Source organism: Enhydra lutris, unplaced genomic scaffold (assembly GCF_002288905.1).
Source record: "Enhydra lutris kenyoni isolate GAN:26980312 unplaced genomic scaffold, ASM228890v2 scaffoldscaffold9, whole genome shotgun sequence".
Taxonomy (NCBI): Eukaryota; Metazoa; Chordata; class Mammalia; order Carnivora; family Mustelidae; genus Enhydra; species Enhydra lutris.
Window position 1 is genome coordinate 37,544,976 of NW_019154093.1, and position 25,258 is coordinate 37,570,233.

Sequence of the window (25,258 nt, forward strand, 5' to 3'; positions counted from 1 at the left end):
TGACATTATAGCTGTGTGGTTGATGTGACTACCAGTGACTCAAATTAAAAACCTGGGAACTAGAGAGTATTGTGATAAGTGAAATAAGTCAATCAGAGAAAGACAATCATCATATGCTCTCCCTGATATGAGGAATTAGAAAGGCAGGGTGGGGGGTCATGGGGGTTAGGGAGGGAAAAAATGAAACAAGATGGGACCTGGGAAGGAATACAAACCATAAGAGATTCTTAATCTCAGGAAACAAACTGAGGGTTGCTGGGTGGTAGGGGGAGGGATAGGGTGGCTCATCATCACTTAGCTTTACAACTGTAATAACTACCACAGACATTTACTAGGTGCCTAAGTATGTCAGATATTTACTAGATGCATTTACTTGCTACCTAATATATGCCAGGTCCCAGGTAGAGACTGAGAAACCACCAACCCATAATCAGGGATTTCAAGTAAGATCAACTAAAATAAGCATTAAAAAACCTTGAGATTCAGGCTCCTAGAAATGTGAAGTGTAGGAGTTCAAGAGATAGAAAGTAATGAAGAAAGGTTATTCTTTTAATGATTTTGGTTGGCTTTCTACAGAATGCCAAGTGCAAATAACCATCTGAAAGTGCTGACTTATGAACCTGTCCTCAAAATATCATTTTATTAATTTTGGAAGTTAAAGAAAGGATAAGGAGGTTTGGGCTGAATTTCCAACAATTCTTAAACATTTTCTACTCCCTTCCTTCCAAATTTGACTTAACCTAAGCAATTTAAAACACAAAATGCTATGTTGTTTTTATAAACTAACACTACTTTCTAGTAATAAACTTATGTTGGTAAGTCAAATAAATTAACCAAAAAAGCTCATGTTTCAAATTAATGCTCATTTAGTACTACTCTGTAGCCAGCAAACTATACCATGTCTACGAATTCAAAAATGAATAAGACCAAGATATTTTCTTCAAAGAACTTACCTCAGAGGAAAATAGAACATGTAATTGGGAAGCAATGTGATTAGTGTTCTGGGAACTCAGAGGAAGACTCCAATCATTCTTCTTGGAAAGACATTCACAGAAGTAGTGACCTTTTAGTTAGAATGACAAGTTTTTCAAATAAATTGTCAATAGCTGATGGTGGTTGGGAGGGAGGGAGGAGAGCCCTAAATATATTCATTTATTCATTTATGAATTCATTTTTTGTTTGTATGTTTGTTTCTTTTTAGTTTCAAGTTTTTATTTAAATTCCAGTTAGATAACATACAGTGTAATATTAGTTTCAGGTATAGAATTTAGTGATTCAATACTTATATATTACACCCAGTGCTCATCACAGCTGGTGCCCTCCTTAACACCTATCACCCATTTAACTCATCTTCCCACCCACCTCTCTTCTAACAACCCTTGGTTTGTTCTCTATAGTTAAGAGTTTATTTCTTGGTTAGCTCTCTCCTCCCCACCCCGCTCTGCCATGTTCATTTGTTTTATTTCTTAATTTCCACATATGAGTGAAGTCATATGGTATTTGTCTTTCTCTGACTGACTTATTCCACTTAACACAATAGTCTGTAGCTCCATCCACGTCATTGCAAATGGCAAAGTTTCATTCTTTTTGATGGCTGAGTAATATTCCACTTTGTAGATACACACCACATTTTCTTTATTGATTCATCAGTCATTTGAGCTCATTCCATAATTTGGCTATTGTTGATGCTGCTGCTATAAATATTGGTGTGTACTTATCCCTTCAAATTAATATTTTGTACCCTTTGGGTAAATACATATTAGTATAATTGGTGGGTTGTAGGGTAGTTCTATTTCTAACTTTTTTGAGGAACCTCCATACTGTTTTCTGGAGTGGCTCCACCAGTTTGCATTCCCAGCAATAGTGTAAGAGGGTTCCCTTTTCTCCTCATCCTCTCCAACACCTGTTGTTTTCTGTGTTGTTAATTTTAGGCATTTTACTGGTATGCGGTGATATCTCATTGTAGTTTTGATTTTTATTTCCCTGATGATGAGTAATGTTTATCATCTTTTCATGTTTCCATTAGGTATCTGGATATCTTTGGAAAAATATCTATTCATGTCTTCTGCCCATTTTTTAACTGTAATATTTGTTTTTTGAGTGTTGAGTTTTATAAGTTCTTTATAGATTTTGGATACTAGCCCTTTTTCATATATGTCATTTGCAAATATCTTCTCCCATTCTGTAGGCTGCCTTCTAGTTTTGTTGATTGTTTCTTTTGCAGAAGCTTTTTATTTTGATGAAGACCCAATAGTTTATTTTTGCTTTTGTTTCCCTTGCCTCTGGAGATGTGTCTAGTAAGAAGTTTCTACTGCCAACATCAAAGAGGTTACCGCCTCTTTGTGTTCGCCTCTAGGATTTTAATGGTTTCCTATCTCTGGCGTAGGCCTTTCATCCACTTTGAATATATTTTTATGTATGGTTTCACAAAGTGGTCCAGTTTCATTCTTTTACATGAAGACATACAATTTCCCAATACCATTTGTTGAAGGGACTATTTTTCTTCCTGCTTTGTTGAAGATTAATTGACCATATCGTGTGAGTCTATTTCTGGGTTTTCCATTCTGTTCCATTGATCTGTAGGTCTGTTTTTGTGTCAGTACCATACTGTCTTGATCCTTACAGCTCTGTAATATAACTTAAAGTCTGGAATTGTGATGCCTCCAGCTCTTCTTTTCTTCTTCAAGATTGCTTTGAATTTTGGGGGTCTTTTATGATTCCATACAAATTTGTTTATTTCACTCTACATTTGTTATTAAATATTTACTGTATGTCAAGCTATAAGACAAATGCAAAATAAATAAAACATAGTTCCTACTCTCAAAAGACTTAGCGTCTAGAAGAATAACATGAAAATCAATAGATTTAATGAAGTGTTGTAAGTGACATGGTATAAGCCTGTGCAAGATTTCATGGCATTTGGTCAGTTTAACCTAGAGAAAGATATTATTGGAATTTCTACCATGATCATAAGTTGCTTTCTACCATTAAAATCAAACGATTCATAAAGATATGTTCTCATTCTGAAGCAAAAAAACAATCCATCTCTAATCTGTATCTCCAATAGAATAGAAGCTTCATGAATACAGGGACTTTGTTTAATTCATCACTCTATCCCAGTAACTAGATCAGTGCTTGGAACATAGGGGTTATTTAATAAATATATGTTCATTAGTGGATTGAATTTATAGGCCAAAAAGAGGTCATCATAAACCTTAGAAGTGAAACTTGAATATTTTTACAGAAATGGAAAAAATATAATTTTTCCAACAAATTCCAGATATTTCTGTTCTGCCATGTAATTTGTGTAAAATTAAAAAAAAAAACATTATAGTTCTGTGTATCAAGTAAGCATGGTAATTGCATTGCACTGAGTCAGGATTGTATTCTGGGGAGATTCTGCCATTCCAAAACTGTGTGATGATGGGAAATATCTTAACCTCTCTGAATTCCATATCTTTATTTGTTAAATGGAAATAAAACCAATCTCACATACCTTGCAGGGCTGTTCAAGTATTAAATGATGTAATGCATGTACATGTTCTATATAAACTTGAAAACATTATATAATTATAAAACGTATACTAAAATTAAATTTCTAAGGTTTTAATATTACAGGAATGCCCTCCAAATTCAGTCAATTAAGCATGGTTTGTTGGTTTTTTTTTCTGTTTTTTTCTCTAGTGCAGTGCCTGGAGATGACCACCAAACGGAAAATCATCGGCCGACTGGTGCCGTGCCGATGTTTCCGAGGTGAAGAAGAAATCATCTCAGTTTTAGACTACTCCCACTGCAGTCTTCAGCAGGTGCCAAAGGAGGTCTTTAACTTTGAGCGGACGTTAGAGGAGCTTTATCTAGATGCCAATCAAATTGAAGAGCTACCCAAGGTAATCTTTGACAACCAAAAATATACACCATAAATGAGTATTTTATGATATCCAAAACTTGGCATAATAATAATGTTAATTACAGCTTTCTTCTGCGTAATTGGCAGGTTGTTCAAACTGATATAACTTTCCCCAGTATTCTTGTTGGTACCTTTTAATACCACTTCATTTGTAACTTCATGTGATGTGTTAATGACCAATTGAGCTCCATGAAAATCATCATTTTATGAATTATATCTTATTTTATTTATTTTTAAAAGATTTTATTTTTCACTTATATGAGAGAGAGAGAGAGAGCACAAATGGGGGGTAAAGCAGAGGGAGAGGGAGAAGCAGACTCCCTGCTGAGTGCAGAGCCCAGTACAGGGATCTATCTAAGGACACTGGGATCATGACCTGAGCCTAAGGCAGAGGCTTAATTGACTGGGCCACCCAGGTGCCCCTGAATTACACCTTATTTTAATTGAAAATGGCTTCCATGAAAATATAGATTGAGATCAATATCAGTGAGTTGAGTTCATTAGCTTATATTTGGAAAATGATGGAAAGATATGACACTGTATTCCAGAAGTGAAATTTTTATCATTAAGGAGACATTGTTTTAAAACCTTTAATTGTTATGTTCTAAGTCTGAGAAATGCATACACACATGCACTGTTACATGTTTAATACTATTATGAAAAACATGCTGTTATTTCTGGAATTTGGAATTTTTTATTATTACAGTCATTACTGAATATATGGCATGTAAGTATAAACAGAGTAGAGCTAAAAATTTAACTAATATCAAATTTTGCACACACACTGCCATTATGACATTGTGCTAGGCAAAGAAAATCTCTCCTGTCTCCTGTTCTCCACTGCAGAAAAGACTAGATGATAAAAGATTAGCTAACACAGACCAAGCCACACAGCAGAGAGGTTCAAAATCTAAACCACTATATATTAATGACCATCGAAATAAATGACTCACATTAAATAGTAGGCATAGCATTTACTTGTGAAGGATTTACACAGTGGCTCAGAGGGAAAAAATGTCTTACTACACATTTCCATTGAATATGCTAAAAAATGCATATTTAAATACCCAGAAACCAGGAAAAGAAACTTCCATAATAAAAACTCACTTCATTATCAAATTCTGAGAATAATGTGCTGATCAAACCAAATTATGAATAATTGTTTTCACTTAGGATTATAAATTATAAATTATGAATTATAATTATAATTATATCATATAGAATTATATATAATATATAATTATATTAATTATTATTAATATAATACTTCAGAGGCAGGAACTATTTAATTTGTACTCCAAAACAAATATACTTCATTTTTGACAACCCAACTATATAATGTTGTCTTAGATTTGGGGTCAGGAGATCTGGGTCAGGCCTAAAAAAATTTTAACTGTATTGATTGCCATGTAGATGCATATCAAGAAGAGGCTGGCATGAAATGGGCTGTTTCTCCCAAAGACTACGAACTTCTTGAGGGCAGAGATGTCATCTTACTCATCTTTGCCTCCTTGTACACGTTACAACTTTCACATAATGGATATTCAATCTCTTTCTTGTCCTGCCAGGTAGAACAATGAAGAGAACTTCATATACTATAGGACTTGATTAGCAAAATGGTGTAAAGTTTAAGTGACTCACAAATGTGACATTTAGCTCTAATTTAGAAAAATAAATATTTTTTTAGAGCAGCCTCATCTAATGTTGCCAGATAAATAAAGGACATCCACTGAAATTTAAATTTTAAACTAAAACCCAGAATTTTTGGCATAATTATGCCCCCAATATTGCATTTGATATATTAAAAAAAATAGTTATTTAACTTGGCATGCTGTATTTTTATCTGCTGAATCTTGGGAGCCCTAAACCAATCTAGTTATTTAACGTCTTTTTCTAGAGCTATGCAACAAATTCTGTAAGACAAATAGTAAAAAATGGTTTATCAATCAAGTATTTATTTAATATCTATATTACTACACAGTGTTTGAGGGTTTAGGCAGGTTAAAGAGAAATCAGCCTCAATCCTTATTCTCGAGGATCTAACCACCTAATCACAGAGAAAACTAAAGCATTAGTGGCAGAAGCATGATAATGTGTAATTAGAGCCAAAGAGTCAAATACTGCTGTAGAGAAGAGTTTCATTGTTGCAGGGGTGGGGGAGGACTTGACCAAAAGGTAAAGATGCAAAAATTAAGATGTTACGTATGGAGAAGGTGAGGAGAGACACAGTAGAGCTGTGAAGAGTCTGGAAATGCAGGTACACATGAGGGAGTACCAACAACATGTAAGTAGAGGAGGGAGAGCGTAGAGGACACAGATTATGAAAGGCATTGAGAATCACACAGCATTGTTTGACTCAATGAATTAGGCAGATAGTGTTATTGGAGAGTCTTATATGTCATGTATGTCACCAGTAGCCTATGTAAGCTTGGATTAACGGTACATAAAAATAATACAAGTGAACCAGAGACAATTTAATTTCCCAGTGTGTTGAATTGAGGAGAAATTGTTATCTTTTATTATTGTTATGCTTTATATATTTCAAAGATCTTTCACATAATCTCTCAAGGTTTCTTTGAGTTCCCAAATTCAAGGTGTTGCTTTCATAAAACAGCCCTGTGTTACTTTCTTCTAATGTATTTGATATTGAGATACGATCTAAGTTATCTGAAATTGAGACATGATTATAACAGTACCTGGATATATTTGTGCATATTAGAAAAACAGGAAGTCAAACAAAAGCTCTCTGTTTTTCTGAGAAGGATAAGAAAGTTTCAACTTGTTCTTACGTTTCATTGGCCTTAATTGTGTTATATGTTCATTGCTGATCCAATCCCTTTGCTATAGAATCCACAATGACAAGATATATGAGATTACTTTGATTGAATTAAACACTAGTAGGCCACCTCTGTGGATTTGTGATTGCTGGTCACAACATAAAGGGAAGGAGTACAAGGACTGTAGGGAGATTACCACAGTGTACACTACAAACAAAATGTTATATAGTCATTGTTTCCTGAGGAAAAGTAGATGAAGTATTGACTCTCTAGGGAGTTTAATCTTTAAATTTAAATTAAATAATTTTTTTTTGTCTGCCATTTTATTTCACAGTTTTCTTTATGTTTCCTTGGCATTGTTACCGTGGTAATTCCAAATTTGTTGAGTAAATGAGATAGTTATTTGTATTTTTGACATTATATTACGGAAAGAATTACCTTTGTAATTTTTAAAAAAAATTTTTCTTTCTGATATTTTATTCAGAGCCTATTCTAGGTGACCAAGAATTACTACTCTAAAATGTTATACAACAGGTATAGAATAGAGTGAAGGTTAATGACATTAGAAAAAGATATGTCAAGACTGTGTCAGAAAAGATGCAAAAATAGAAATGAAAGAACAGGAAGGTTTTTGATTAGGAATGGTTCAATCTGTGTTACTTAATTTGCTATATAGTAAAAGGTAAAAATACAAAATGACATGCCTTTCATGCAATAATAGAAAACCTGCACAGCTTATAATTTAGTACTGTTTTGCTTGTTATTTTGAACCAGGAACTTAAAATTATAGACAGAATAATAGACCATAACATATTATATGTAAAGTAGTGTGGGCAGACAAAAGTTAAAATAAAAAGGCAATAAAGAGAAAAATTGCTGAGAAACTTCTTGAAACAGAAGAGGAAACTTAAAAAAAAAAAAGAAAAGAAGTAATTTGGAAAAGCTAATATGTGACCAAAATTGAGAGACATAGAGAGTGAATTTGACAGATGAGGTCAATTTAACCACATGTAAAAGGGGATGGAACAAAATCTGAAGGTAGCAACCTTAGAAAACTTTCTCCATACTAAACTTTACAATCTACCCTTGAGACATTTTATTTTTTATTTTTTTATTTTTTTTTAAAGATTTTTTATTTATTTATTTATTTTGACAGACAGAGATCACAAGTAGGCAGAGAGGCAGGCAGAGGGAGAGAGAGGAGAAAGCAGGCTCCCTGCTGAGCAGAGAGCCCAATGTGGGGCCCGATCCCAGGACTCTGGGATCATGACCTGAGCCGAAGGCAGAGGCTTTAACCCACTGAGCCACCCAGGCGCCCCCCTTGAGACATTTTAGAGACTAAGAACCTGACCTTTGGACCCAGACAAACGTGGGATTAGATTTTAGCACTGCTATTTGGTTGGTAAGATATTTTATTTTCTGGGAGTCTCAGTTTCTTCATTAGCAAAAATGGGAAAATAATAGAGGTTGCTAGTGATTAGATAGATGATGGGCAGATAAATAGATAAGTGCGTACTGGGTGAGATGATGCATATGGAATACCTGGAATAAAGAAATACGCAATGATCAGTAGTCATCATTCTCCCATCACTGATGAAGGATAATCCCCATGTTAATTATCCTGAGTAAAACAAAAGTAAGATTTTGGTAACATCCCAAGATAGTTCTGGGCATTGGATCTCTAAAAAAAAAAAAAAAAAAAATCGTGTGGCATGACTTTATCTCTAAAATCTCCAAAGACAACTTCTAAGAAATCAATTCCCCGTCTGTAATGGGTGTAGGTTTTTGACTCTACCAGCTGCACCAACACATTTGTGATAACACCATGGTTTACACAGAAAATTTCCCTGGCTCAAAGATATCACAATGTTGTATTATATTTGAATAGATGCAACCTTGGAGATTGTTTAATATAGCCCTCAATTATTACTAATAAGCAAACCCAGGCCAGAAAAGTTAATTAGCTTCTTTTAGGACACATGGGATGTTAGGTTCCTATCCAAAATTATTACCAAAGACTGTGCATTCATTAGGATAGAATAGGCTATGCTACAGTAACAAGTCAAAAGCTCAGTGTGTAACTGAACAAAAAAATTTCCCAATTTTATCCCTGTACACACAGTGGCCATGACTACTGGGGAAAACACAAGTAACTTCTAGGCAAGTTCCTATGGTGGGTTTGTACTATCATTTTGCTTTTTATAGTTTAATTATTTGTTTCTCAGCAATTTTCTTTTTCCTTTCTTTCTGAGGGACATTATCTTGTCTCCTGGTTTTAATTCTCACCTCTAAGTAGATAACCCTTAAATCCATCTCCAACTCTGACCTCTCTCTTGAGTTCCATCACATTTTGCTTATTCATCTGTTGAATACCTCCATGTGGACAGACATTTTTATTTGATATATAAATGTCTAAAACCAAGCTAATAATTAGAATGTGTTCAGAGAAGTGTAACTAAGATGGTGATAGAAAGCATGTCTTTGAAAAATGGTCAAAAAAATTTGGAAACTTGTCTTAGAATAACAGAACTTTAAGGCAAAGTATATGAATTCCTTTAACATATTTGAAGAATCAGGGTAGTAACGCCAGAAGCATAGTTCCTTGTGCAGAGAGGGCATGCCTTAATAATCTAAGGAGCTTAGTACAAACCCACCATAGGAACTTGCCTAGGAGTTACCTGTGTGACTGGGATAAAATTGGGAAATTTTATAATGCTCATGTAGGTAAAAACTCCATGAGTAAGAGAAATATGGAATCTCAATTAATTTTTTATTATGTTTTTTATTAATTATTTTTATTGACATACAATGTATTATTTGCCCCAGGGGTATAGGTCTGTGAATCATCAGGCTCACACACTTCATAGCACTCACCATATGACATACCCTCCCCAATGTCCATAACTCAACCACCTCTCCATAACACCCCTTCCCCCAGCAACCCTCAGTTTGTTTTGCGAGATTAAGAGTCTCTTATAGTTTATCTCCCTCCTGATCCCGTCTTGTTTCATTTTTCTCCTTCCCTACCCCCCAAACCCCGCACTCTGCCTCTCAAATTCCTCATATCAGGAATCCCAATTAATTTTGATCTGGATGCCTATAGCTTACAAAAACCTATTGGCTCATAATGAATAAAAGGTTATAGCCTCAACTGAGTGGTGCTATCAAAGCTAATTATAGAAATTTCCAATCTTCCAAGTCATTTAAAATTTAAGGTCATTTTACTTGTAAAATATGAGTTTTATATAGGAGAAAGGAGAGGTTCTAGCTTCCTATCAGAATGCCATATGACACTCAGAGGGACTCAATACAGGTGAGATACAGGGAAGTCATACAACTATTTTTAAATAATTAGGAAGAATACCAAAGAAGCAAGTATTCATTTGAATATTTAACTATACATTCTCAAAACTTGCTTATTTTCTAGGGCATATTGATAATGTCTTCATCTGGCCTCTGTTGCCTCAGCCTGATACGGATCAGTAGATCCCACACTTCTGGATTTCAAAATCCAGCGAAGTGTGGGAACTGACATTCCCTTTCTTTTGCTAAATAAGCATTTTATTTATTTATAATTTTTTAAAGATTTTATTTATTTATTTGACAGAAAAAGAGTGAGCACAAGTAGGCAGAGTGGCAGACAGAGGGAGAGGGAGAAGCAGGCTCTCTGCTGAGCAGGGAGCCCCATGCGGGACTCGGTCTCCGGACCTTGTGATCATGACCTGAACCAAAGGCAGACACTTAACTGACTGAGCCACCCAGGCGCCCCTAAGTAAGCATTTTAAAAAGTCTCATGCAAAACTTATTAATTTACTGTAAAAGAATACTTTCATAGCCAAATGTGGAAAACATTCATAAACACAAATAAATGGTATTCCTTCACAAGAAAGATAGTCAGTAAACTTATACTCTTTATAAAAAATAAAGCAGTTTTATTGAGATAAAATTTACATACCTATCAAATTCACCCTTACAAAGTATGTACAGTTTAGTGGTTTTATTATATTTGCAGAACTATAATGCCATCACCACTGTCTAATCATAGAAAATTTTAATTAACCCCCTGCCCCGAAACATACTATACCTATTAGCAGTCACTCCACGTTCTCTGCTTCCCCTAGTCCCTGAAAATCTCTTTCTTTATGGATTTGCTTACTTTAGACATTTCATATAAGTGGGATCATACAACATAGGGCCTTTTGTGACTGGCTTTTTCCACTTAGCATAAGGTTTTCCAGTTTTATCAACCTTGTAGCATGTATCAGTTCTTCATCCCTTTTTATTGCCAAATAGTATAACTTTGTATGGATATATCATATGCCACATTTAAAAAATAAGATATAACACCTTTTGAAATGCAGCCAAATTGCTAAAAACATTTTTCTGTAATGCATGTGTGTAATTATTTTCTCTATACAAATGCATCAGTTTGGAGCTTTATAATCCATAGTACACATGACATTGAGCTCCAGAATCCAATCTCTTTCAGTATTTTGTTTTTAATTAAGCAGTCGTTTAAATTCAAGCTCATAGAGGTATATAGAAAAAAATGAAAGTAAACTCTTAACAATATACATGCAATGTAAGATATAGTCAGTAAACTAACAGTAAGGGATGCCAGAAAAAAATGCCTCCCATATCTACAGTTGCTTCTCTGGGGAAACAGACAGACACTGGGGAGCTAGGAGCCAAGCAAAGGCTGCATTAAAAACCATTGCTTGGTGGCCACTGCTCCATGGTTTCCACTCATACAAGGTTGTGTAACTGAAGCATTGGTCATCCAATATGAAGCAGTCAGGAATTTATCAAAGGAAGGATATTTTAGACTGATGAAAATTTTGCCATGGCGTGGCTCCAGTCACTGAGCCATGAATAGCAGAAATCCTCATTGACTCTTCAGAAAATAAATGAGCAGCAAAAATGCACCTGAATTGTGCCAGCAGCCAGCAGGTAAAATAGAGCTCAAAGTTAATGACCGGCAAATGGGCTATGACAACTGTATTGTAGCTGTTTGTCCTGAGCCTATACAGAAAAGCCAAGCAAACTCTGTGCACAGAGACTTGGCCCCGGCTTTTCCCTCTGCCACCATTCTACATGGCCTGTGCCTTCTTCATTTCCTTCAGTTCTCTACTTAAACATCACCTTACCAGAGTTTTTCCCATTATCTTATATGAAATAATAACACCCACCACCACCACCACTGTTCCCCCCAACAAAATTTAAGACTTAGGTGTATCTCTGGATTTCTTATACAATTCAGCTGTGTTAACCAGGATTCAAATACTGCCTTAATACTTTATCATTGTTATAAAACAGCATAGATAGCTTCCTCCAATATGATATCTGTTATTTTACAAGGAATAAGACTTTTGACAGTGGCCAAAGGTAAGAAAGGACAGGAAAAGTTAGAGCGTATCAGCACAGGACACAGAAAATAAAACTCTCTCATTTAATGGTGGTTTGTTTAATTTTTGATGCAATTCTGGTGGGGTTGAAGTGAGGCGGGATAATTTTTGTGCCTCCTCTGCAATCCATGACCTAATACCATGCATTCTGCATTTTTTTTTAACCTATCAAACTCTGAGTACTTTGTCCATATAGATTAGATCTGCTACATGATATTTTCTCAAGTTAAGGAATGTATCCTCTGACTTTAAAACAAAGGGAACAAAGGAAGGATGTCATGGGGCATACTTTTACATGTATGGGGATGGAGAAGGAATAAATCCTTTAATATCTCTTTCAAACTTAGTGTCTTGTGATTCACTCACTTGAGATTCCTTTTATTTATTTTATAATATAATTTAATTCTATCTAAGAACATTATTTATTTATTTATTATTTGACACAGAGAAAGAGAGAGAGAGTACACACAAGGGAAGCTTCAGGCAGAGAGAGAGAGAGAGAAGTAAGCTTCCCGCTGAGGAAGGAGCCCTATGCTGGGCTTGATCCCAGAACCCTGGGATCATGACTGAGCCCAAGGCAGGTGCTTTACCGACTGAGCCACCCAGCGGCCCCAAGATTCCTTTTAAATAGATAAAAATGAGGGGCACCTGGGTGGCTCAGTTGGTTAAGCCTCTGCCTTCAGCTCAGGTCATGGTCTCGGGGTCCTGGGATCGAGCCCTGTGTTGGGCTCTCTGCTTGGCAGGGAGCCTGCTTCCCCCCCTCTCTCTGCCTACTTGTGATCTCTCTCTCTGTCAAATAAATAAAACCTTTAAAAAAAAGAAGGGAAGAAAAACATAGATAAAAATGATAAGCCTTTGAAGGAAGCATTATGACAGAGTAGTGACTGCTATCACTGGTTAGTATCATGTAAGTACTACAATACAATGTAGAGAGGTCTGGAGAAAGAGGTCCTAGGTTTAACACAAGTTCTGATACTAATTAACCATGAAACTTCAGACATATTATTTAACCTCTTTGAACTTTAGCTTCTTCATGTGCAATAGAGGCTAACAAATTTGCTTCTGTTCATTTCTAAAGATTGTGGTAAGGATCAAATAATACAAAGTATCTGAAAACAGTAGAATGAAAAATAACTCTTGAGTTAAGAGAAATGGCTTATTTTGGTAAAGATGAATATTTATTGAAATATATCATGGGCTCATTAATTTAATAGGATACTAGAGAACTTTACATGGGAAAACGTTGAGAAATAAGAGAGCTCTGGATTGCTGCACAAAATCTTCAGCACAGTAGCAGTATGGGCCACATGCTGCTGCTCTTGTGGGGAATGCAATCTCCAGACAACCCCATGTAAACATGTTGCCTCCCAATTAATACACTATGAGAGATGTCCTCAAAAGAAAGGTCAAGGTTCTAATGGAAGGAGAGGAATGGATGCTCAACAAGCAAAAAACAGTGTCCTCCAATGTTATACATATCATATATCTTCAATTTAATTGTTTCTTTTTACTTCTTATTCACTGATATTTGCTGTCTCTAATTTAGGAGTCTGAGGGCATGTTTCTCTCAGGCCTTTAAATAAAATTACTTGAAATCAAGGTCACTTGCTAGTTTTGTGAGAAATGTCATGAGATCAAAGGAGCCGCAGAAAAAATATTTTAGGGTGACAAATTTTGAGATATTAGTTCCTAATTCTGATTTTAGTTTATCAAAACTTGAATGATAATTGATTTTTTTCTTCTCAAAAAGAATCTCTCAAAGTGAAAGGCACTGCTTGCATCACTATAGTTGCTGATTAAATAATTGTCATGATTGAGAAATATGAAAAACCTGGCTCTAGATTAAACATGGCCTAAATTTACGAGTGGAAAACATGAAAACTGCTACTTGTTTAATAAAGTTGCCCCATTTTTTAAAATTGCATATTAATAAATATTCCTTAAGTGTCTGTCTTTCAGAAACTCAGAATTATCCAGAACCTTGGCATTTTACATAAGGAGCACCACATATATTTATGGAAGGTTCTCCTAAGACCCTGGGCTTAAATAAGGAGGGGGGCGGAAAAGACCTTTTCCACTCTGTTGCTCCCTCAGATATTCATGGTACATCACTCTTCTCTGGTGCCAAAGGTATAGAATTTATCTGAGTATAGAAAACCACCTCCAGAATGAAACTCATGTGAGTGATGCATACATAATCAAAATTTGACTCTGTTTAATCTCTTGCCTGAAGCATCTTTCTCTAAATGTGTTCTTCTATTGCAATTATTTTGGCATTCAAATGCATAGTTTTTTTTTTTTCCAATAAATAAACACTGTAGGTGGACTCCATAGGGGCTCAAGAAAAAGTGAGATGAAGAACAAATTTTGTAAAAAAAAAAAAAAGTTTATATGTGGAAAATTTTAGATCATTTTTGTCTTACTCTGAGTTCTATTTTTGTTTAATGTTTTACTGTTTCAAAGGTTTATAGTATCAACATCTCTTATTCATGCGTCAGTGAAAAACTAGGACATCCAGAGTACCCCAGTCATTTTTTGAACTCTTTTACAGTCTTCCAACTGAAATCTTACTCATCATATCATTTTTTTCATCTAATCATTTATTTCTATCTTTTACCCAGTATAAAATCTTGTTGAGATCTGATAAACCAACCCATTTGCTGATTTTTACTGCCAACTTTTTTGAAATGGTATAAAAAAACAAATATTAGGTAAAATATATTCATTAATTTGTTCATTCATCCAGCAAACATTTCTTGAGTACCAGTTTTGTTGAGACAACTGTTCTAGGTACCAGAGATACATTATTGAGCAAAACCTGCAAGTTCCTATTTTCACAAAATCTACATTGCTGCGAAGAGAGAATGGAAGTAATTTTTAGAAGAAAATGTTAGATAATAGGAAGTGCCATGATGAAAATAACGAGGACAGTTATGTCGAGTTTTAGATGACAGAGAGGAGTCAACTATGCTCATATGAGAAAGACCATTCCTGGGAGAAGTAATGCTCTAGGGCAGGAATGAGAGTGGCATGTTCAAGGTACAGAAAGAAGGTAGGGGTATAAGGAGTGGGAGGAAGGACAGTGCAAGATGCAGATGCAGGAGGAGAGGGAGGTAGGTAGTGGGGCTAAATCATGCAAATTCAGGTGAGATAGGGAAGAACTTAAGATTTCATAGTAAGTAAGATCAGGGGCCACTGAAGGATTTTAAGGAAAAGGGTGATGTGAAATAACTTATGTTTGTAAAATACCACTCTGGCTGCAATGTGGGAATACACTGTGGCTAGTGGAGAGTGAAGGTGAGATTAGAGGCTGCAGTAATCATTTAGGTGAAAAGTTGGTGGCTTCAGCTAGGTTGAGAGTAGTGGAGAAAAAGCATTTTAGACTAAGCTTTATCAGTAAAGTTAATAGGATTTGCTAATTGCATGGATTTGAGAGATTGGAGAGAAGGACTTGCATAGAGATTTAGAAAGAGTTGCTTTTGCTAAAGGAAAAGAACAGGGAGAGAAAAGGCAGCTGTGGATATAGAAGGAAACCATGTGTTGTTGTCTTGGAAGCCAGAAGAGAACAGAAAGTGTTTTAAGACGAGGGAGTGGTAAACTAAGAGATTGGCTAAAATGACAGAGGAGAGACCAATGTATCTGTTAGTGTGGAAGTAATTCGTGACTCTGATAAAAGTTGTGGGGCAAAAACCCAATGAAGTGAATTGAAAAGAAAATGGTGGAGATAAACTTCTTTCTTAAAAGGTTATACTATGAGGGAGAGCAGAGAAATGAGACCAGCTAGAGAGAAATTTGAGGTTAAGATAAATATTTTGGGGGTACCTGGGTGGCTCAGTGGGTTAAAGCCTCTGCCTTCTGCTCAGGTCATGATGGGATCTAACCTGGCATCTGGCTCTCTGCTCAGCAGGGAGTCTGCTTCCCCCACCCCCAACCCCTCTCTGCCTGCCTCTCTGCCTACTTGTGATCTCTGTCTGTCAAATAAATAAATAAAATGTTTAAAAAAATAAATATTCTGTTTGTTTGTTTGTTTCCAAGGTCAATGACATTAAGTCACATTTGTACACTAATGAGAATAAATTAGAAAAAAATAATTCCAAGTCCTGAAAGCGAAAGGACATATAGGATTTACAGAATGCATGAAGGGGTTGCTTTGAGAGGCACAGGCATGCTTCCTCCATTTTAATGAGAAAGAAAGAAGGAAATATAGGTACAGATGATAGTTTGTAGGACTTGAGGGACAGGAACGATATTGAAATTTGGTTCAAATGGTAGAGGTCTCAATGTGTTAAAGAAATGCTTGAACCATTGAATTAATAGCATCGGAAGTGTCAATCCTTTGTTGAGCTGAAAGGGTGGAAGAATGGGGGTAAATATTTCAGATTACAGAGGAATATAATTTACAAAGGGAATTGAGGGCCTTAAATGTATAAAGTAGCTATATTTTGTAAAGTTTTTTCTTGACATGGTGAATAGTTCAAAAGCAGATGTAAGAGGCAGGATAAAATTACATTAGCTTAGGTGCCTGGACCACTGTGCTAGCTGTGGAAACAGAAAAGAAGAAAACAAGTGACAGAGCAAATAAAGAGAAAGCAGGAAGTATAATGGATATTTATTGAGCACCTGCTTCATATGCAATAATAGCTATTTTGTCCTCAGCACAATCTTGACAAACAGGTTTTGTTTTCTACATTTTAAATGTAAGGTTGAAGAATTTACCAAAGGTTGTACAACTAAAAAATACAAATTTGGCCTATATCACTCCAAATCCTTTTCCGTTCACTAATCCAAAGGAAGACCTTTCAGAATTTGGCATTTTACTCGATTCAGGGATGAACAAAGAGAGATTAAAGATGGTAAGATTTTCATCCTGGAGACTTGGGAAAGTAACACTATTAAAAAATATATTGGAAGTGGTTACTATGTAGAAAAACATGACAAATTGTGTTTTAGAGGCATACTATGTGCTATCAGCTAAGATTCTCAAAAAGATAAAAGAGAGTGATAGATCTGAAACAGCCTCATCAGATCAAGACTAGAAATACATATTTATTATTTACCCAGAGATCTGAAACAAGCAGCCATGTTTTGCTTGGCCTGCCTATTCTTTTTTTTTTTTTTTTCTTTTTTCCTTAATGAATTAGTGGTCGATTTATAAAATACCAGATTTTATCAAAAAGTCCAGATTCCGGGCTTATCTCTCTCTCTTTTTTTTTTTTTTTTGAAAGAAGAAGGGAGTCCATATTCCTAATTGGTAACAATTAAGTAGAACTGAGGATTGTTCGGCTCTTTTGATGAAACAGATCTAGTTTGGCACAGATTCCACCCAAGCTGCCCCCAACACTAAAATTATCTATCTAGCTCCTACAGAAAATTGGAGTTTGCAACCTACTATAGATATTTATTAATTTTTTCATGAAAAAACATTTACTTTGTACCTGATACTTCCCTAGTCACTAGGAAAACAGCTGTTGAACAGATGTATGTGCTCTGTAGCATGAAAGGCAGACATTGAACAAGTAATTGTATCAGGTATGCTGTTTATTATGATGGGTGGAGGAGCAGTGGGTGTTTTGGAAACATTCACTGGAGCATCTTTCCTGAGGAATGCCATTGCAATTAAGACTTTACCTTAAGTAAAGGTTCACCAGAAGAGGAGAGAGCTGTGTTTCCAGAGACAGTGCAAATGAGGCATATTTAAGGAACTGAAAAAAGTTAAGTATTGCTTAAACACAGTGCAAGAGAGACAATGAGAAACAAGGCTGGAGAGTTATGAAGGCTTTTCACACTAAGATAGGCAGTTTGAACTTTATCCTGAAATATGTGGAAATTCATTTAAGGGTCTGTTTGGCAATAGCAAGATCAGAAATACAGTTTGGAAAGTTTTAGCTGCACCAAGAATAAAAGAATAGGCCCAGAGGCAGAGAGACCATTTAGGCAAAACTTAAAGAAATCTGTGAGAGGTGATGATGACCTGGCCTCCCATAGTAACACTTGCAGCCTCCTGACAGCGCACAGAAGAACGAAGCACAAGTAAGTCAGCTGCAAGAGAATGGGAGCAAGGGATGACAGTAGAAAAGACTGTCGCCCTGAACAACTCCTCAGTCTCGTATTTATTAGAAAGTGAGTAACAATCAACAAAGAAGCCAGTGTAGATTACACATTGACCATGAGTCTTGTAGATATGTAAGAAGAAAGGCAAAATATGTCTGGTTACACAGTACATGATCTATAGCGAACAAGCTCAAATGAAAGGATTGTCAGACTAACTGCTGATGCTCTCTGGGGAAGGGGAGACGCTGGAAAAATGAAGCAGGCAACATTCCATCCTGAGCAAGCCCAGTGATCCCAGCTGTAAGGACATATATCGTCCTCTCCCCCAGAGGCCTGTTGCCAGTACATGTTTTTCTTCAGGCTGTATCTAAGCATGCTTGATAACTAGTATAGTTTCTCATAGGTTATATTTTAAACAGTACATTGTTCTGAGGGACAGTTACAAATGCTGAGGATGGAACAAAGGACATGGGTTGGAAATGCTTTTTGGAGGCAAAATTTACTGGATTTGGTCATCTGTTTCATATTTATATTTTGAGGGAAGAGGCAAAGTGAGTCACAGGTGAATCTCAGGTTTCTACCAGAGGATGTGGGAGTAAGCCAAAAGACAGAAGGTATGGAATTTGGGAAATAACCAGTTCAGAGGACTAGCAAATGAATATCTATGGAAGCCATATGCATATCACACTGAGAGAGCAAGCTGTCCAGACTGGAGCCCACTACACAGGGTGCAGGAGTGAGTTCCTCCAGAATCAAAATAAGATAAAATTTATCTGATGTGCTTTAGCATTTGGAGCTTAATTACAGAGCATTTGACAGAGCTGTTTGAGCATCTGGAAAAAATTAGGGATAAATGCATTGAAAACCAAGCAAATAAAACATGAAGCAATTTCAGCAAAAAAAAATTGCTTATGAGTAAACAACAAACAGTGTACAAATAAACATTATTAATATCAGCATTAACTACTGATTTAACAAGAACTTTGGATGTGGGTATACTGGGAAGATGAGGAAAAAGAAAGTAAGTAATGATGGGATAGTGAGAAATGATAATGGTTTTTCAACTGCCATAATATGAAATATACTTGTCACTTGAACAATAGAGAGGTTAGGGGCACCGACCCCTGCACAGTCAAAAATCCTCATATAACTTTTGACCCCCCCAAAACTTAACTACCAATAGTCTGCTGTTGACCTGAAGCCTTGCCAATAATACAAATGGTTGGTCAACATATTTTATGCTATATGTGTTACATATTGAATTCTTATAACAGAATAAGAGAAAAGAAAATGTTATTAAGAAAATTATAAAGAAGAGAAAATACTTACAAGTACTGAACTGTATTGACAAACACCCACAGATATGTGGACCTGTGCAGTTTAGCCATGTTGCTCAAGGTTAACTGTAAATAAGCAGTGTCTAAAATTGATAAAACAATAAGTAGAAATACATGTGTATTCTCTAGAAATATAGAAGAAAATAAAAGAAATAATAGCTTAAAAAGATGACAGCAACTACCTCTAGAAGGAGGCAAAGGAGAAGACAAAAAAGCAAAAAAAAAAGATTTTTGTTTTATAAAAACAAAAAGACAAAAAAACAAAAAAAGATTTTTGTTTTATAAAAAAAGATTAATTTTTAAAAAATTAGAAGAAAGAGAATTGAACTGGAAGAGAAAGCCAGGGGTTAGCCTTTTGCTGGATCTGACCATATTGTGGTCCTTTCTTTTGAAAATGATCTATAAGATGCAGTGATGAATGTAAATGTCCAGTGTTCAAGTAAATTATAAAGTATCACTTGAGAAAATTAAATGATGAAAAATTAAAAATATAAATGTAAAAAGGCAGGTCAATATCTGCTATCTATTGTTTCCATTAGTTCTTATAACAGTTGTTAACTGATTATTACATGTTTTAATGTTATTCATTTCCTGGTTCAGTCTGTGGTAGTGTGTAAAGTAGTTCTAAATCAGAGAAGGCATTTTACTAATGCAGCAAAATGGCTTCACTTCTGGAGCGGAATCAGCATTTAGGGAACTGATGGAAGATTTTGTCTCTAGAGCATAAATGAAGTTGCTTCTTCTCTTATTTTCTTGTTTTTTTAAAATATATTTATCCCAAATTTCTAGAGAAAGCATAAATTCTCTATAAACTGTTTTATTATACTCTAGAGAAATAATCCTCTGTCAGTTCCCTAAAGGCCGATTTTGTTCCATAAGTGAGTTCAAATTGCTTGTATTAGTAGAATGCCCTTTCTGATTTAGAAGCACTTCAAGATCCAATTGTTGACCAGGGAATCCTGGGAAGTCAGGCCATTCTCAGCTTGCTTTGGGGACATGGGATTACTTCAGTGTGATTATGCAGCTGAACTTCCATAGAACTAGCTTCTAGTTATATATAAAAAATGACCATGTGAACTTTTTGCATCAACATGGATGGGACTGGAGGAGATTATACTGAGCGAAATAAGTCAAGCAGAGAAAGCCAATTATAACATGGTTTCACTTACTTGTGCAACATAAGAATAATATGAAGGACATTAAGAGAAGGAAGGGAAAAGTAAAAAGGGAAATCGGAGAAGAAGACAAACCATGAGAGACTATGGACTCCAAGAAACAAATGGAGGGTTTTAGAGGGGAGGGGGATGAGGGGATGGGTGAGTCTGGTGGTGGATACTAAGGAGGGCATGTATTGCATGGAGCACTGGGTATTACATATAAACAATGAATCTTGGAACACTACATCAAAAACTAATGATGTACTCTGTATGGTGACTAATATAACATAACAAAAAAATGCATGTGCTACACTTTTCTAGAAAGACAAGTAATTAGAAAGATTTTTTAAGACAGAAACATGAATATGTTATGGAATCAAGTACAAAATTCATCTACATTGCAAAGATAACAAGTCATGTTCTCTGTGTTTTGTTGTTAGAGGTACTGTAGGGGAAGAGTTGAATAGAGCCTCCACTAGACTTCAGAGATAATGAACTGTTCCCCAACTGCTGAGAAATAATAGGAAACAAGAGAAAAAAGGACACAGATAATGTAAATTCACACTTATTGCCTGCTAGCTGGTATTACTTAACTTTGAAGGTCAGATCCAAAATTCCACTAAAACCCTCTAGTTTTTGAGAAGAAAAGTTAGAAGTAAAATGTCTGGTATAGAATGTGCTAGGCCTTTAGAATCAGGCACATTTGAATTTGAATCACAGACAGAGGAAGGTTCTCCCTTCTTGTTTTCTCCCCTATTTAAAGATCAAACATCTGCCTTGCTGGACTGTTTGGTCAGCATTTTATTTTTGTCATTTATTAACCTTGCAATTCTTCTTCATTGTTATATATTAAAAAGCAGTGTTTGTGAAGGAAATGTAAGGAAATAGTCCAGTTTCATTCTTCTGCATGTGGCTGTCCAATTTTCCCAACACCATTTGTTGAAGAGATGGTCTGTTTTCCATTGGACTTTCTTTCCTGCTTTGTTGAAGATTAGTTGACCATAGAGCTGAGGGTCCATTTCCTGGCTCTCTATTCTGTTCCATTGACTTATGTGTCTGTTTTTGTGCCAGTACCATACTGTCTTGATGATGACAGCTTTGTAATAGACACTGAAGTCTGGAATTGTGATGCTGCCAACATTGGTTTTCTTTTTCAACATTCCTCTAACTATTCAGGGTCTTTTCTGGCTCCATGTAAATTGTAGGATTATTTGTTCCATTTCTTTGAAAAAAATTGATGGTATTTTGATAGGCATTGCTTTATGTGTTTAGATAGCTTTAGATAGCATAGACATTTTCACAATATTTGTTCTTCCAATCCATGAGCATGGGAAGTTTTTCCATTTCTTTGTGTCTTCCTCAATTTCTTTCTTGAGTACTTTATAGTTTTCTGAGTACAGATTCTTTGCTTCTTTGGTTAGGTTTAGTCTTAGGTATCTTATGGTTTTAGGGACAATTGTAAATGGGATTGACTCCTTAATTTCTCTTTCTTCTGTCTTACTGTTGATGTATAGAAACACAACTGATTTTTGTGCATTGATTTTATATCCTGACACATTACTGAATCCCTGTATGAGTTCTAGCAGTTTTGGAGTGTACATAATGTATCATATCATCTACAAACACTGAGAGTTTGACTTCTTCTTTGCCAGTTCTGATGTCTTTTATTTCTTTTTGTTGTCTGATTGCCCTGGCTAGGGCTTCTAGTACTATGTTGAATAGCAATGGTGATAATGGACAGTCCTGCCATATTCCTGACCTTATGGGAAAAGCTCTCAGTTTTCCCCATTGAGAATATTTGCTGTAGGTTTCTCAGAGATGGCTTTGATGATATTGAGGTATGTATCCTCTATCCCTACACTGTGAAGATATTTGATCAAGAAAAGACTTTGTCAAATGTTTTTTCAGCATTTATTCAGAGTATCATATGGTTTGTGTTCTTTCTTTTATTAATGTATTGTATCTCATTGCTTGATTTGCAGATGTTGAACCAACCTTGCAATCCAGAAATAAATTCGCCTTGGTCATGGTGAATAATCCTTTTAACGTACTGTTGTATCCTATTGGCTAGTATTTTGGTAAGAATTTTTGCATCCATGTTTATCAAGGATATTGGACTCTAATTCTCCTTTCTGCTGGGGTCTTTGTCTGGTTTTTGGATTAAGGTAGTACTGGCCTTATAAAGTGAGTTTGGAAGTTTTCCTTCCCTTTTTTTTTTTTTTTTAACTGTTTCAGGAGAATAGGTATTAATTCTTCTTTAAATATTAGGTAGAATTCCCCTGGGAAGCTGTCTGGCCCTGGGCTCTTGTTTGTTGGGAGATTTTTGAAGACTGCTTCAATCTCCTTCCTGGGTATGGGTGTGTTCAGGTTTTCTGTTTCTTCCTGGTTCAGTTTTGGTAGTTTATATGTCTCTAGGAATGCATCCATTTCTTCCAGATTGTAAACTTTGTTGGCATGTAGTTGCTCATAATATGTTCTTATAATTGTTTGTATTTCTTTGGTGTTGGTTGTGATCTCTCTCTTTCATTCATGATTTTATTTATTTGGGTCCTTTCTCTTTTCTTTTTGATAAGTCTGACCAGGGGTTTATCAATCTTATTACTTCTTTCAAAGAACCAGCTCCTAGTTTCATTGATTTGTTCTACTATTCTTTTGGTTTCAATGTCATTGATTCCTACTCTGATCTTTATTATTTCTCTTCTCTTGCTGGGTTTAGGCTTTCTTTGCTGTTGTTTCTCTAGCTCCTTTAGGTGTAGGGTTAGGTTGTATCCTTGAGACCTTGTTTCTTGAGAAAGTCTTGTATTGCTATATACTTTCCTCTCAGGACCACCTTTGCTGTGTTCCAAAGATTTTGAACACTTGTGTTTTCTTTTTCATTTGTTTCCATGAACTTTTTAAATTCTTCTTTAATTTCCTGGTTGACCCATTCATTCTTTAGTAGGATGCTCTTTAGCCTCCATGTGTTTGAGTTCTTTCCAACGTTCCTCTTGTGGTTGAGTTCTAGTTTCAAAGCATTGTGGTCTGAAAATAAACAGGGAATGATCCCAATCTTTTGGTACCAGTTGAGACCCAATTTGTGACCCAGGATTTCTATTCTGGAGAATGTTCCATGTGCACTAGAGAAGAATGTGTATTTTGTTGTTTTGGAATGGAATGTTCTAAATATATCTGTGATGTCCATCTGGTCCAGTGTGTCATTTAAAGCCTTTATTTCCTTGTTGAACTTTTGCTTAGATGATCTGTCCATTTCAGTGAGGTGGGTGTTACTATTTATTGTATTATTGTTGATGTGTTTCTTTGATTCTGTTATTATTTGGTTTATATTATTGGAGACTCCCGTGTTAGGGGCATAGATTGTTAAAATTGTTAGATATTCTTGTTGAGCAGACCTTTTAGGTATAATGGTGTCCTTCCTCATCTCTTATTACAGTCTTTGCTTAAAATCTAATTTATCTGCTCTAAGAATTGCCACCCGAGCTTTCTTTTGAGGTCTGTTAGCATGGCAAATTGTTTTCCATCCCCTCACTTTAAATCTGGAGGTGTCTTTGTTTCTAAAATGAGTTTCTTGTAGACAGCATATTGATGGGTCTTTTTTTTTTTTTTATCCATTCCGATACCCTGTGTCTACATTCAGGGTAACTATTGAAAGATATAAATTTAGTGCCATTGTATTGCCTGTTAGGTGACTGTTACTCTATGTTGTCTCTGTTCCTTTCTGTCTGTCTTAGCTCTCTCTTTGCTTAGAGGACCCTCTTCAATTATTTCCTTTAGGTCTGGTTTGGTCTTTGCAAATTCTTTTAGTTTTGTTTGTCCTGGAAGCTTTTTGTCTCTCCCTCTATTTTCAGTGACAGCCTAGCTGGATACAGTATTCTTGGCTGCATATTTTTCTCCTTTAGTGCTCTGAATATATCATTGCAGTCCTTTCTGGCCTGCCAGGTCTCTGTGGATAGGTCTGCTGCCAGTCTAATATTTCTACTGTTGTATATTACAGACCTATTGTCCCAAGCTGCTTTCAAGATTTTCTCTTTGTCTCTAGGACTTGTTTTACTATTCGATGACTGGGTGTTGATCCATTTTTATTGATTTTGAAGGGGATTCTCTGTGTCTCCTGGATTTTGATGGTTGTTCCCTTTGCCAAATTAGAGAAATTCTCTGCTATAATTTGCACCAATATACCTTCTGTCCCCCTTCTCTCTATCTTTTTCTTCTGGGATCCCAATTATTCTAATATTGTTTTGTCTCATGGTATCACTTATCACTTGCATTATCCCCTCTTGGTCCAGTAGTTATTTGTCTCTCTTTTTCTCAGCTTCCTTATTCTCCATAATTTGGTCTTTTTTTTTTTTTAAGGTTTTATTTATTTACTTGAGAGATAGAGAGTGTGTGTGTGTGTGTGAGAGAGAGAGCATGAGAAGGGGAAGGTCGGAGGGAGAAGCAGACTTCCTGTCAAGCAGGGAGCCTGATGCAGGACTCACTCCTGGGACTCCAGGATCATGACTTGAGCCAAAGGCAGTTACTTAATCAAGTGAGTCACGCAGGTGCCCCATCATTTGGTCATCTATATCACTAATTCTCTCTTCTGCCTCATTTATCCTAACAGTAAGAGCCTCCAGTTTTTTAATTG

At 35.8% G+C, this 25,258-nt stretch overlaps 1 protein-coding gene across 2 annotated transcripts in view; it reads left to right on the forward strand.

The window, feature by feature from the left end:
* Positions 1-3,684: 3,684 nt before the first annotated feature.
* Positions 3,685-25,258, forward strand: part of LOC111143206 (leucine rich repeat containing 7) — a 336,603-nt gene continuing 315,029 nt past the window's right edge. For both annotated transcript variants that reach the window (XM_022496767.1, XM_022496768.1), the window contains exon 1: positions 3,685-3,887. In XM_022496767.1, the coding sequence (XP_022352475.1) occupies positions 3,699-3,887 (189 nt within the window). In that variant the 5' untranslated portion in view covers positions 3,685-3,698. The remainder of the gene's footprint in view (positions 3,888-25,258) is intronic.